Source organism: Arachis ipaensis, chromosome B07 (genome assembly GCF_000816755.2).
Source record: "Arachis ipaensis cultivar K30076 chromosome B07, Araip1.1, whole genome shotgun sequence".
Classification (NCBI taxonomy): Eukaryota; Viridiplantae; Streptophyta; class Magnoliopsida; order Fabales; family Fabaceae; genus Arachis; species Arachis ipaensis.
This window is the reverse complement of record NC_029791.2, coordinates 1,735,890-1,749,958: the sequence shown is the minus strand read 5'-3', so window position 1 is coordinate 1,749,958 and position 14,069 is coordinate 1,735,890. Positions and strand designations below refer to the sequence as shown.

General features: G+C 33.6%; 2 protein-coding genes across 2 annotated transcripts; both read right to left on the bottom strand.

Annotated features, from left to right (window-relative positions):
• Positions 3,263–6,408, bottom strand: LOC107609075 (receptor like protein 30-like). The gene has a single exon (XM_021106899.1). It carries the CDS (start codon positions 6,338–6,340, stop codon positions 3,278–3,280), a length of 3,063 nt encoding a protein of 1,020 aa, XP_020962558.1. The 5' UTR covers positions 6,341–6,408; the 3' UTR covers positions 3,263–3,277.
• LOC110264773 (receptor-like protein 12) lies at positions 9,900–13,419 on the bottom strand. The gene has a single exon (XM_021106900.1). It carries the CDS (start codon positions 13,158–13,160, stop codon positions 10,113–10,115), a length of 3,048 nt encoding a protein of 1,015 aa, XP_020962559.1. The 5' UTR covers positions 13,161–13,419; the 3' UTR covers positions 9,900–10,112.

Below are 14,069 nucleotides of genomic sequence, written 5' to 3'. Positions count from 1 at the left end.
TAATGTTTTATTGAGTTAACTCGATTTAATCTAATTTCTTTTCGGATCGCTTCAGATTGAGTCAAAATAGACCTATTATCCTTTTAAAGTTAAGTCTGAGTCTACTTAAACTCGATCCGGTCCGACCATAAACAATCCTAACGTTGAGTAACATACCAATGCCTATGTGGAAAAAAAGAAAAAGCAAAGTCATGTTTTTGCTTTTAAGAGTCAACAAAGGTTGCGCTGCTTAGTAAAAAAAGTCGGTGGCCAACAACTTTATTAAATTCTGGCAAGTAGCAAAAAAAGGTGAGTCATTAGATGAAATCTCACAACAATCTCATACCATTAAAATCATCATTAATAGTTATTTGATGGCTACAAATCACAAAAGTTGTTAGCCCATAGCAAACCTCACACTACAATAAGACTAGACATTTTTGTTTCACAAACTGATAATTAAAAGTTACTACCAACAAAAAAAAACTGATAATTAAAGTAAAAGAGGTGCAACGCAATAGGATTTTTACTTCAACTTGGAAACTAATTAGTTAAATAAATAAAAGGAAATGCCACAAGAGAATATAGTAAGTAGATGTGTTTGGTTTTATTTTATATTTGCAGAATTTCTTTTTCATGTTCAGTTAAAATAAAAAGATTTTATTATCATCTACTCATTCTTAAATTCTATTATATCTCTTTTGGTAATTATAAATGTAATTTTACTTTATGAGGTTTTGGCATGCTAACACAAAGTGCTTAAATAGATCAAACCTTGGATTAGTGCACAAGAAATTGACATGGCAGGAATCAAGAACATCACAATTGCACGTCTGATGTATCTAACGTTGGACTGTATTATGTTCAATTTTATTATAATTATTTAGAAAATGATACTATTAGTTGGACAATCTGAAATTCCATTTTTTAGATTCATGGAAATGAAAAATCTACGAATCAACATTAAAGGCAGAACCTAGTTTTATTGCAAAAAGCTGCTTCTTACTTTGCTATTTTCTTGTTCAATTTCACATCTCTATAATATCTAACAATTATCTTCTCTTTTTTGAGCTTTGATGGCCAAGTTTAAGTTAAAATAGAGAAACAAATTACTTAAGATATTGACAAATATGTGCTTGGTTTGGAGTTAGAACACTAAAAAGTAGAATGAAGCAAAAAATGTCGAAATCAACGAGTGTTGTTGGATTTGCACGAAAAGAGAAAAAGATGTTATATTAGAGAGACGACTATATACTTTAAAATCATAATTTACTTCCAACATCATATATATGTAACAACACACTTACAAATATGTAAGAAATAGCAAGTATAAATATCACCAAGACTTGCATACAACATATAATGTAAACAACAGAAATAACATGATGATGAGTTTGGAAAACTCTAAATTAATATTGGTGATGACTAAATATTATTAAAATTAATTAATTGCAAAATTATTAATCTGAATTTTTCATTCAATATATATTGATTAAATAATTTTGTTATAGGTTTTAATATTGGGACGAAAACAAATTTCTGGTGCAAGCCCAATTACTTTCAGTCTTTTGTTTTAAAAATATATGATGAATATGGCTGATTTGATTCTTTATGTTACTTGGGCCCAAATGATTTTGATTGCTTTAAGCCCAAGTGTGTTACATGCTTTCCCATTTGCTTCATACATATTCCAAATTCTATCAGAAAAAAGCAAATGTTATTATTGGGCCAAGAAACTTATTGATTATTGCAACCAAGCCCAATTCCATGAGTGTTCCTCATGTTATGTCTGAATCCATGAAGCAAAGAAAAATAAATCCACAAATGCTTCCAATGGATTCCATTACACTTCCTGAAAGGATTTCAAAGCTAATTTAAACATTGGGAATATAAGCAAGTGAGAGAAGATTGATTTGACTAAAGGGCATCATTGCTACACGCCAACTAAGGGAAGCAAAAGCAAGCTATTTTTCAATTAATTAGTTTAACCACTATTGCTTTTCTTCATATTCTTTCTTCTCTCTCACTTCTTTCTCTCTTCGGTTATTACACAGGAAACATTGGTAGCCATGGAAGCAAAAATGAGCTACCAAAAGGAAGAGAAAGCAAGCCTAAAGACCATCACAATGATGGCAAGAAAACATACTAAAATAAAAATGAGCTGTGGCTGAGATTATCACTATATTTGGTTAGATTTGGTGAGGTAATCTTGGCTTCTTCATGCTCAAAAAGGAAGAAGAAGATCACGGCCAGCCAGGGAGATTCTTGAAGCATGGCTTGTCTTTGATTCTGCTCAACCACCACAGGAAGTAGCTAAAGTGGCGAAGTGATGGTTGAGGCAGAGATTAAAGCAGATGAAGTCATTTTCATCATGAAGCATCAAGGGCCAGAAATCCATCTTGGAGAGCAAGCCAAGGATGGAGAGCTCGGATTGATGAAGGGTGATGATCAAGAAAGGACTAGAGGTAATTGCATGTTGGGTTTTGCATGGTTATCTCTTCTCTCTCTATGTGGCCGAACCAGTTTCTTGAAGGAAGAAGAAGTTGGCTTGGGTTATTGGCTTCAAGTGTGGAGGCTTCTCTCTTCTATAAAAAGGGGGAACAGCCACTGGTTGAAGTAAGGAGTTAGAAGTAAGCAGTGAGAGGTAAGGCACAGGATTCTCAGAGCTACCTAACCTTACAGATTTTCTTCTCCTTCATTGTATTCTGTTTAGTATTTTTCTGTTTAATTTTGTCATGTCTTGAGTCTCATGGAAAAAGGCAAACAGTGAGGTTTGTATGAAAAAGCCATAGAGCGGAAAAAGGTAGAGAGTGCAAAATTAAAAGAAAAAGCCATAGATGTCTTAGAGTTCCTTTGTTCATCTATGTTGTGTTTCATGATTCTGTGGGAATCTCCTTGTAAGTTGGGTTAGCACTTTACATTTTGTAATCTGGTTGATTATAGTGAAATTCCATCATTGTTGTGATGGAGACTGGATGTAGGCTGCACTGCACTTAGCAGCCGAACCAGGATATATCTGAGTGTAATTTTCCTTCTCTCATACTCCATTTATGTTTTCTACTGCACAGGAGCAAAAACCGAAAATGTCTCGTGCCAAGTAACGAGACAAAATGAAAATGTCTCGTAGCTAGGGACGAGCTAAAAACAGAAAAGTCTCCTGTAAATCCAGCAAGTGTTAGCAAGAAAAAGGGGCTAAATAGTAAATATAAAAACAAAAATATAAAAACACACAACACACAATATTCAAACAAAATATAAAAAACACACAACACCACATGACACAATTATTATTGCACATTTACATTACAACAAAAAGCTGAAACAGAGTGGTTCTTGCACGGCGGTTTCCACGGCTCCTCCTTTTGATTCTTTTGCCTCCAAAGAGGATCACAAGCCATTGAGGCTTTCCAATTGAGAAAACACAATATCCCAAGCCAATTCCGAGCACCATTCCAAATGCATATCCTATTGCCACTGGTTTCCAACCAAACCCAAATTTGTCTTCAGCCTCAGAAGGTGGATCATGTTGCAAAGGGACATTGTTATTGCATTGAATTGACAATGGGAATCCACATAGCCCCATGTTTCCCTCATAGGAATCGTTTGAAAATGCATCAAACTGTTTTCCTTTGGGTATTGGTCCCACCAATTGATTTTGGGAAAGATTCAAGACTTCAAGAAAGTTTAGATTTGTCAATTTAGTAGGAATATTCCCAGTAAGCATATTTGAGGAGAGATCCAATGATTCCAGGTTTGTCAAATTTCCCAAAGAGTGGGGAATATGACCAACAAGTCTGTTATGTGAAAGGTTGAGGCCTTTGAGTTTATGAAGCTCTCCAATAACATCTGGAATCTCTCCTTCAAATTTGTTTCCAGAGACATCAATGAAGGCAAGAATGGTTGGAATTTTCTCAAAATCTAATCTAACCCCTTTAATTGTTTCAGACAACGAATCCTCGTAGTCTTTTCGAATGTTTATCGGAGAAATACCGCCAAAACTATAAGTTTTGAAATAATCAAAACTGATTTGCACTTCTTCCCCAAAAACACCCTTCATGGCTTGGAAACTTTTTATGTAGGCTTTTGGTAACTGGCCACTAAAGTTATTGGATGAGATATCAAAAACAAGTAAATGGGAAAACGCATCTTTGGTTTTCAAGCTGACAATGGGTCCATACAACTTATTGGATTGTAAAACTAATATCCTCAAATTCTGTAAACTTTGAAGCCAATTTGGAAATCTATCCTCTATTTGATTGTTGCCAAGATTCAAATCCATCAAATATTCACAGTTGGACAAAGATCTAGGCAAATGGCCTTCCAATTGGTTCCCATTGAGATTCAATGAAATGAGATTCCTTGGAAATGTACTCGGCAGAGTGCCATGAAGTTTATTCATTTGCAAATCCAAAACCTCGAGGTTTGATGAATTGGCAAGGCATCGTGGAATGGTGCCTCTGAACTTATTGTGCGACAAGTTGAGAATCTGGAGAGAAGGTGCATTACAAATGAAGGAAATATCACTCAACAAGTTGAAACTAAGATCAAGGTTTACAAGTTGATACCATGGGAATTGGCCTACTGATGACAACTGGTTATGTGAAAGTTTCAAATACTCTAATGAATGCATATCATGTATCCATTGGGAAACTTTTCCTTCAAGTTTATTTTCTGATAATTCGAGAGTTTTCAACACTGGAAATTCGCACGAGATTTTGGAAAAATTAGTTAAATCAACCTGAAACAATTTCAACTCGAACAAGTCGGTGAACTGGTGACCGGCATTGGTTTCAGAACATGGTGAAAATGAATTAAAACCTGAAAGAGAAAGAAATCCAAGGTTTCGAAACTTGGAAAAAAGTGAAAAGTGGAGAGGACCACTCCAATTGCCTGACAAACACAAGACACTGAGATTTACAAGGTTAAACATTGATTCTGGAACATTTCCTTGTAACTTATTCCCGCATAAGTTAAGAGCCCGCAAGGAAAGGGATGAGATTGCACTCATGTGTCCAGTAAACTGATTATTTGATAGATCTAAGGCGGTCAAAAATGGTAAAGAGAAAATCCAAGATGGAATTGTCTCACTCAACAAGTTATCATTTAAATACAGTTTAGTCAAACTTGAAAAACCTGTTATTTTGTTAGGTAGAGGCCCCTGAAACTTATTATGAGAACAATCCAATTGAGAAATTTGAGTTAAGTTAGCTAATGAAGATAGCAATAACTTTCCTCCTATATTGTTACCTGCAAGAATGAGTGTTTCTAATTTGGTCAATTGACCAATTACTTTTGGAAACTGATCATTAAATCTATTGTATGAAAGGTCCAAGTGAGTGAGATGTTGAAGGTTTGAGAGAAATGATGGGATTGAGCCACTAAATTCATTGTATGAAAGGTCCAAGTAAGTGAGATGTTGAAGGTTTGAGAACAATGATGGAAATGAACCATCGAGGTTGCTTAAAGACAAGTCCAAAGAAGTTAGATGTGTAAGGTTAGAAAAGGAAGGAGGAATTTGTGATCTTGGGAATTGACACCGTGAAAGATACAAAAAATTAAGAGAAGTACTGCAATTTAACTTTAGAACATGGACTTGAATATTTTCATTTCCAGATAGATAGAGCTCATGAAGATTGGGTAAACAAAGAATGTGACTTGTCAAATGACCCCTTATTCCAGTATTAACAAGACTAAGAGTAACCAAAGGGAAGGAAAAAGACCAATTGGAGAAAGTCGTAGTGATGGAAGACATGTCAGTACTATCCAATACAATCTCTCTTAAAGCAGTTGCATTTTGCAGCAACCTCTTCCAAGTGGTTTCTTTCCACTTTAAACGATGATTAAAAGAGAGATCAAGTGATTGTAATTTGGAAAGGTGTGAGATTTGGAAAGGGATATCACCTTCAAACCAACAAGCAGATAAATTCAAGTGTATGAGACTCACAAGCCTTTCAAACTGAGACGGTAATAAGGGAAGGTGAGAACCATAAAAAACATTGAAAGCAAGGTTGAGTGTTTGGAGATGAGTAAGATGGAAAAGGGTACTGTTAGGATGGATATTACCTTTAAGTGTACTACAACTGAGATCAAGGCCAATCACGTGACCAGACACAGAATGGCACGTGACACCCATCCATGAGCAGCAATCTGTCCCATTTTCCCACGTACTCGTCTTTGGATAAACATGGTGGCACTCATCCTCATAAAAAGAGTAGGTGTCATTACTGAGTTCAGTGTTGATGAAGTGAAGCAATGCAGAACTCTCCTCTGAATGGCATGAATGATGAGAAGACAAACATGCAAAAAAGTGGAACAACATAAACATATGCACACAAACCAACACTCTAATAAAAGACCCCATTGATTATTATTGTGCCACAACAAGCTAAGTGTATATGTAATGGCTTAACTGCAGATTGGGATTGGTATGCCACTCATCAATCAAGAACCATCTATTTATAGCCATCTAATTATGTTGGAATTAATGTTATGGACTTTATTATTGTTCTCCTATCATTAATCTGTGTTTAACTTTAGTACTTGACCATACACAGGATGGACGACTTTAATTTAGACCTTTAAATAAGGGTCATTTATAAGTATATATACGTACCCTATAATTTGACTATTTCTTTCATTTTTGGTCATTATTTTCACACAATACAATAGACAAACATTTCTTTATACATCCACCATCGTTTTCGTTTCATCGTTATATAATATAATATTAACCAATCTTAAATTTCTTAAAAAAAAGTTTAAATATGTGCACACACACCACCACTCTAAGGCTGGGTTTGGTAAAGCTTTTGCTTTTTAAAAGTAGCTTATGAAAGCTGTCTTTTAAAAGATAGCTTTTTAAAAGCTGCAGCACTTGCGTTTGGTAAAATCAAATTAAAAATGACTTTTAATAAGTACAAGCACCACAATTGTGTTTGGTAAAACAGCTTTTAAAAGTTAAAAAAATTATAATAAACATGTTTATAACAAAAAATAATTTTTTTTTTCAAATTTTTTAAAAATTTATATAATATTTTAAAATAAAATAATGTTAAAATAAAAAATTCATAATAAACATAAATATAATAAATAAATTCTTTTATTTTTTAACTTTAAAATTTTATATAAGTATCATAAAAATTTATTTTATCCTAAACATCATTACTAAAAATACTAAATTAACATATTTAGTATTTATTTTATTATATAAGTATCATAATAATTAACATATTTACTTGATTTATTCTCTGTACTAATATAAATAAATTTATCATTAGTCAATAATAAAATTTGTATGTAATCCAATGTTAGTACTGGGTACGTTTATTACCCACCTATATATATTAGCTCATCTTTATAGATCACAAAAAATAGGACACTTATCTCAAATAAACTACTCTTATGATTATATATCTATATTTACATATGTATATACATGTTATTATAATTTTGACTAATGTTCATGCAAAGAAAATTTTATGATTGGTTTTTATAAACCAGATCAACCTCTTCCCATTTCAAAGAATAGAGAAAAACAAACATAATAGATCTACTGAAAAAATACAAAATTAACGCAAAAAAAATTAACATAAATAAATAGAAGTTCATACCTAATATGTGATAGAGATGTATTTGTATTGAAATTTGTGAAGATTAGGTTGAAAAATAAAAAATATATGAAGATTGTGTTAGAATTTGTGAATGTTAGGATGAGAAGTTAGAAATATACAAGGATTTTAATGACAATATAATTGCGGGAAATACATGCGGAAAAATGAAAAAAATTTCGTAAGTATAAGCCAGCTTTGAAAAGCTCCCTCCTAGGTGCTTTCAAAAGCATCCCTAACTTTTAAAAGCCGTAAGCACAAGCACTTGGGCTTTTTAATTTACCAAACGCAAAATGATGTGCTTGTGCTTTTGAAAATCACAAACACCTCTTAAAAAAACTTTACCAAACCCAGCCTAACAACCACCAACATCATTATTGATTATTCCTTGATAGTTTTATATGACTCATATCACATATATCAAGATTCATGTATTTATAGCCAAATAATAATGTTCATACTATCCCAATCTATCATCAATGTCCAATAAGACCAAATCAAGTCTAATAAGTAGTTTTCTTCTAACGTCAGATTTAGATATATGTGGTTCTCAACTGAGAGTATTATTAACCGGCCTTGTTTAAAGCAATAACAGTATTTTATATTTACTCCAACCATCAAATTTTATAAACCATTCTTGCTTAAACCACTGATTAGCTTCATATAATAATAATTGAAATAGTAGACAAAGAATTAAACATTTTTTTGGAAGGAACTTGATCAAGTTTATCGCGATTCACTTGATTGGCTACGTACATATTAACATATATATGTGGCTTACTTTCATTAGCTTGAAATCAATTAAGGAAAAGAAGCAAGGAGATTTGGGTTGCATGGTATTCAATAACATTTATATGTACACTATTTTTGACCCAGTTATATGTGGCTATTTAATTTCTTTAGGCGATTTTTATAAATCATGCTAGGTGTATACATCGAGAGGTCCATGTAAATGAGTGGAAACTACGTTTGAAAATAGCGTCATATGGATGGGTTAGAAACTTGGAATAATGGAAACTAGTTTGAAAGTTATTCATCTCACAAGATAAAATACTACCAAATTTATATTCTTACAACCATTTAAGTCTCATAAATTTCAGTGAAAAATAATATTCCTTTCTGGACATAAAATGAGTCTTGTTAAAATTAACTAATAAAAAACAAAAATGCTATTTGTACACCAAAATCAACCACTAAAATCAGTCATCAATATGTATTTATTTTTAATATTTATTTATATTCCAATATGTATTTTATACTAGTAGTGGACTTTAGTGACTGATTTTGGTGTACATCTAACATTACTCAATAAAAAAACATGATCCTTTAATTTTAAAATTAACATTAGTTTCTCTTAGTGGGACAAAGATATGGGAAAAAGTAGAATAAAATAATTGAGAAGATAATTTTCCATAATATATAGATATTTGTGGAGAACCTTAGGTTGACTGACCAAGCGTTTTGTCCATGAAATCACGTTAATAGTTATATGTTTGTTTGCTGTGTTTCTTCCAAGGACTAAGGAACAAATTAACAGGGGATATTATAATATATAGAAGCTGAAACCAAGGTCAATATATAATACAAAATGTTATATGTGGAAATTAATGGGGATAGGAAATATTAAAGACTTTTAAAACAAAAGATGCACCATCAAGAGCGAGGTCCATGAAAATGAATGGAAACTACTTATGAAAATAGCGTCATGGATGGGTTAGAACTTAGAATAATTTCATTTCTTTATCATTTGAATGAGTCAAATGAGAAAAAAGAGTTGGAGTGAGAGGCTTATATGGTTTTGTTTGTTTGTTCCTATGTGTCATGGAGTAGGAAGCTTGATTTTTTCTCCCTTAGAATTATTAATTATACTCGCTGTAACAGGCCAATTTGGGTAACAAAGAAGCAAAATATACCGAAAGTTATATTATTGGGTAAGTGTGTAAAATCGATGCTGGAACTGCAAGAATGCAGAAAGAGTTGAAAGAAACAGTTTGCTAAAATAGCTTAAATAGCAAGAAAACTGAAATTGCAATTGTGTGTTCTTCTTACTTTCCATTTTTCTTGATCAACACTAACATCTCTTTGTATAGCAATTAGCTTCTCTGCTTTCAGCTGATGGCTTAGTTTGTATTAAATAAAGAGATTAGTAAAGACATTGACAAGTGTGTGCTTGTTTAGGAGTTGGGACACTCAATTAAACAGTAGAATTAAGTCAGAGAGGTGGAAACTAACGTGTAGCGTTGTTGAACTTGCATGGAAACAGAACAATTTAATATATTGGGGAGACAATTATATACTACTATAAAAGCATAATTTACTTGCAACATCATCATATGTATGTAGCAACACACTTACAAATTATAAAACAAGACTTGCAGACATTTAAAAAAAAAAAACAAAAGAAAATTACAATCCCAAAACAAGAAAAAATATAAAAAGAGACAACAGCAGTAACCAACATCTGAAACACATTTCCCATGCAACAATGAACTTGAGAGTGGCCCCAAGAACAAGAAGTTGTGGCCATTAAGTTGTTCTTGCACGCCGATTTCCGCGGCTCCTTCTTTTGATTCTTTTGCCTCCAAAGATGATCACAAGCCATTGAGGCTTTCCAATTGAGAAAACACAATATCCCAAGCCAATTCCAAGCACCATGCCACATGCATATCCTATTGCCACTGGTTTCCAACCAAACCCAAATTTGTCTTCATCAGCCTCAAACGGTGGATATTGTTGCGAAGGGACATTGTTGTTGCATTCAACTGACAATGGCCATCCACATAGCCCCATGTTTCCCTCATAGGAATCGTTTGAAAATGTATTAAACTGTTTTCCTCTGGGTATTGGTCCCACCAACTGGTTTTGGGAAAGATTCAAGACTTCAAGAAAGTTCATATTTGTCAATTCATTAGGAATATCCCCGATAAGCATATTTGAGGAGAGATCCAATGATTCCAGATTTGTCAAATTTCCCAAGGATTGGGGAATATGACCAACAAGGCTGTTATGTGAAAGGTTGAGGCCTTTGAGTACCTGAAGCTCTCCAATAACATCTGGAATCTCTCCTTCAAATTTATTTTCTGACAAATCAATGATGGCGAAGACTTCTGGAATTTTTACAAAAGGGGTTCTCTTTCCTTTAATAATTGGGGTTATAGAATCATCATATTCTGGAATAATTCCTGCATTTTCATAACTGAACTGACCACTTTGAACATAATAATTCAAACTGCTTTTCTCTTCATCAAGAATCTTCATGGCTTGAAAATTTTTTATGTATGCTTTTGGTAATGAGCCACTAAAGTTATTGTTTGATATGTCAAAAATCATCAAACTTGGAAATATCATTTTAGATTTCAAATTGGCAATGGGACCGTAAAACTTATTGGCTCGTAAGACCAGTATTTCCAACCTTGATAGATTTTGGAGCCAATGGGGAAACGTATCTTCAAATTGATTATTACCGAGATTTAAATCCACAAGATCTATGGAATTGGACAAAGATTTCGGTAATAAACCTGTGAATTGGTTGCCATTAATATTCAGTGTGGCAAATTGACCATGCTTAAAAGTATCTGGCAAAGCCCCATAAAGTTTGTTCATTTGTAGATCCAAAACCGAAAGGGATGACTTATTGGCCAAACATTGTGGAAATGTTCCTGTGAATTTGTTGTAGGACAAGTTGATAACTTCCAGAGAGGTTGCATTACAAAAGAAGGAAGAGATGTCATCAGCCATCAAGTTGAAACTAAGATCAAGGAATTCAAGTTGATACCATGAGAATTGGCCCATTGATGTCAACGAGTTATGTGAGAGATTCAAATAAGTTAACGAATCTATATCATGTACCCATTTGGGTACTTTCCCTTCAAGTTCATTATTGAATAATTCAAGATAAGTCAAACTCGGAAATCTTCCTGAGAACTTTGACCAACCAATTATATTGTTGGAAAGCAACTGTAGAGCAGCCAAACTGGAGAAAGTGTAATCAACACTAGTTTCATGTTTTAGCAACAACGAACTGCAACCTGAAAGAGAAAGATACTCCAAATTTTGGAGCTCAGAGAAGAGTGAAAAGTGGACAGTACCACTCCAGTTATGTGGTGATGACAAGCACAAATGAGTAAGGTTGAGAAGATGGAAAATCGATTCTGGAATGTTTCCTTGGAGCTCATTGTTGCACAAGTCTAGATACTCCAAGGAAAAAGATGTGATTGCACTTATGTGCCCTCTGAATCTGTTATTTGATAGATCTAAGTATCCCAAAGACTTGAGGGATAAGACCCACTGAGGGATTGTCCCATTTAATAAGTTGCCTCTTAGGTCTAGTGTAGTCAGATTTAAAAAGGCTACTTTGTCGGGTAGTGGTCCCTCAATTTTATTGTTAGAACAATCCAAGGAAGAGAGTTGAGTTAAGGCAAATAATGAGGATGGCAACTTCCTTTGGAAATGATTATACGAAAGGCGAAGGGATTGCAAATTGGTTAGCCTATCAAACACATTTGGAATTTGACCACTAAGCTTATTCCCTGAAAGATCCAGGTGAGTGAGATGCTGAAGGTTTAAAAGTGATGACGGGATTGAACCCTTGAGTTCATTCGATAACAGATCCAGGTGAGTGAGATGCTGAAGGTTTAAAAGTGATGACGGGATTGAACCTTTTAAGCTACCGTCCTGCCAAATCAAGGAAGTGAGATATGTTAGGTTAGAGAACGATGAAGGGATAGGCCCTTGGAAATGATATCCTGAGAGATCCAACATACTAAGAGCAGGGGTACAATTCAACTTTGGAACATGGATTTGCAAGTCTGGATTATCGCCACCTAGATTGAGCTTTTGAAGATTGGATAAACAGAGAATCTGACTCAAGTGTCCCCTTATTCCAGTATCATGAAAACTAAGAGTAGTAATCAAAGAGGAAGACATGTTGGCAATCAAAGATAAAGAACTTGGTATTGAAGACATGTCTGTATCATCCAATACAATCTCTCTCAAAGATGTTGTGTTTTGCAGGAACCTCTTCCAAGTAGTTTCTTCCCACATTAAATCAACATTAGATGAGAGATCAAGTGATTGTAATTTGGAAAGGTGTGAGATTTGAGAAGGAATTTCACCTCCAAGCCCACAATGAGCTAAATTCAAGTGTGTGAGACTCACAAATCTACCAAATAGAGATGGCAATTCAGACCCATAAATATCATTCTGAGCAAGAGTAAGTGTTTGGAGATGAGTAAGATAAAAAAGAGTGCTGTTGGGATGAATATTACCTGCAAGTCCACTGCAAGTGAGATCGAGGCCAATCACGTGACCAGACACAGAGTGGCACGTGACCCCCATCCATGAGCAGCAATCCGTCCCATTATCCCATGTCCTCATCTTTGGATAATGGAGGCAGAAATAAGCATAATAATCACCATCCTCATGAAAGGTAGTACTAGCAAAGACTTCGGTTTTGAAGTGAAGCAATGCAGAGCTCTCCTCTGAATGACATGACTGAGAAGACAAACATGCCAAAAGGTGGAATAACATAGACATATGCACACACACCACCACTCTAATAGAATAATACCCCATTGATTATTATTGTGCAACAACAAGCTAAGTGTATATGTATATGGCTTTTTTACTTAAACTGCGGAATGGTATTGCTATGCCATTCATCAATCAAGATCCATCTATTTATAGCCATCTAATTATATTGGAATTAATCTTATGGGCTTTATTATTGGTCTCATATCATCATAATTCATAAGCTTTGCTCATATCATTAATCTGTGTTTAACTTAAGTACTTAACCGTACACAGGATGGACGACTTAAATTTAGACTTCCAAATAAGGGTCATTTGTAAGTATATATGCGTACCCTATCATTTGACTATTTCTTTCATTTTCGGTCATTATATTGACACAATATAATAGATATTATAATATATGTATTATAACATATGGATATCTATATACATTCAATACAACAAAATCAACTATGGATGGCTTGACTATTAGTATACCGTGTTTGAGTACATACTAATTACGTATTACTCATGTGCTATGCCTAATTTATTTTGTCAGATTTGGCAAATTTGTATAATAATTTTTATGTCATAAATTTGTCTATAAATAGGCTATGAAATACTTTATGATATACATCTAATACAAAGCAAACCAAAGTGCATTTTGTATTTGTAAAGAGTGATTATAATTGTAATATAATGACTATATTATTATAAAGAGTGTATGATATATAAATTCAAGTATATTTAGTGATACTATATTGATAATAAATTTCTTATTCTCTCTACATGATTTTGTATCTACTTCTCTTCTATCATCATCGTCATCATCATTATCATCATCGTCATCATCATACAACAATAGTAGACAAAACATTTCTTTATATATACACCATCGTTTCATCATTATCAATTTAAGTTATCAATAATATAATATGAGTTTATTTAGAGAGTTAATTTTTTCAGTTAATA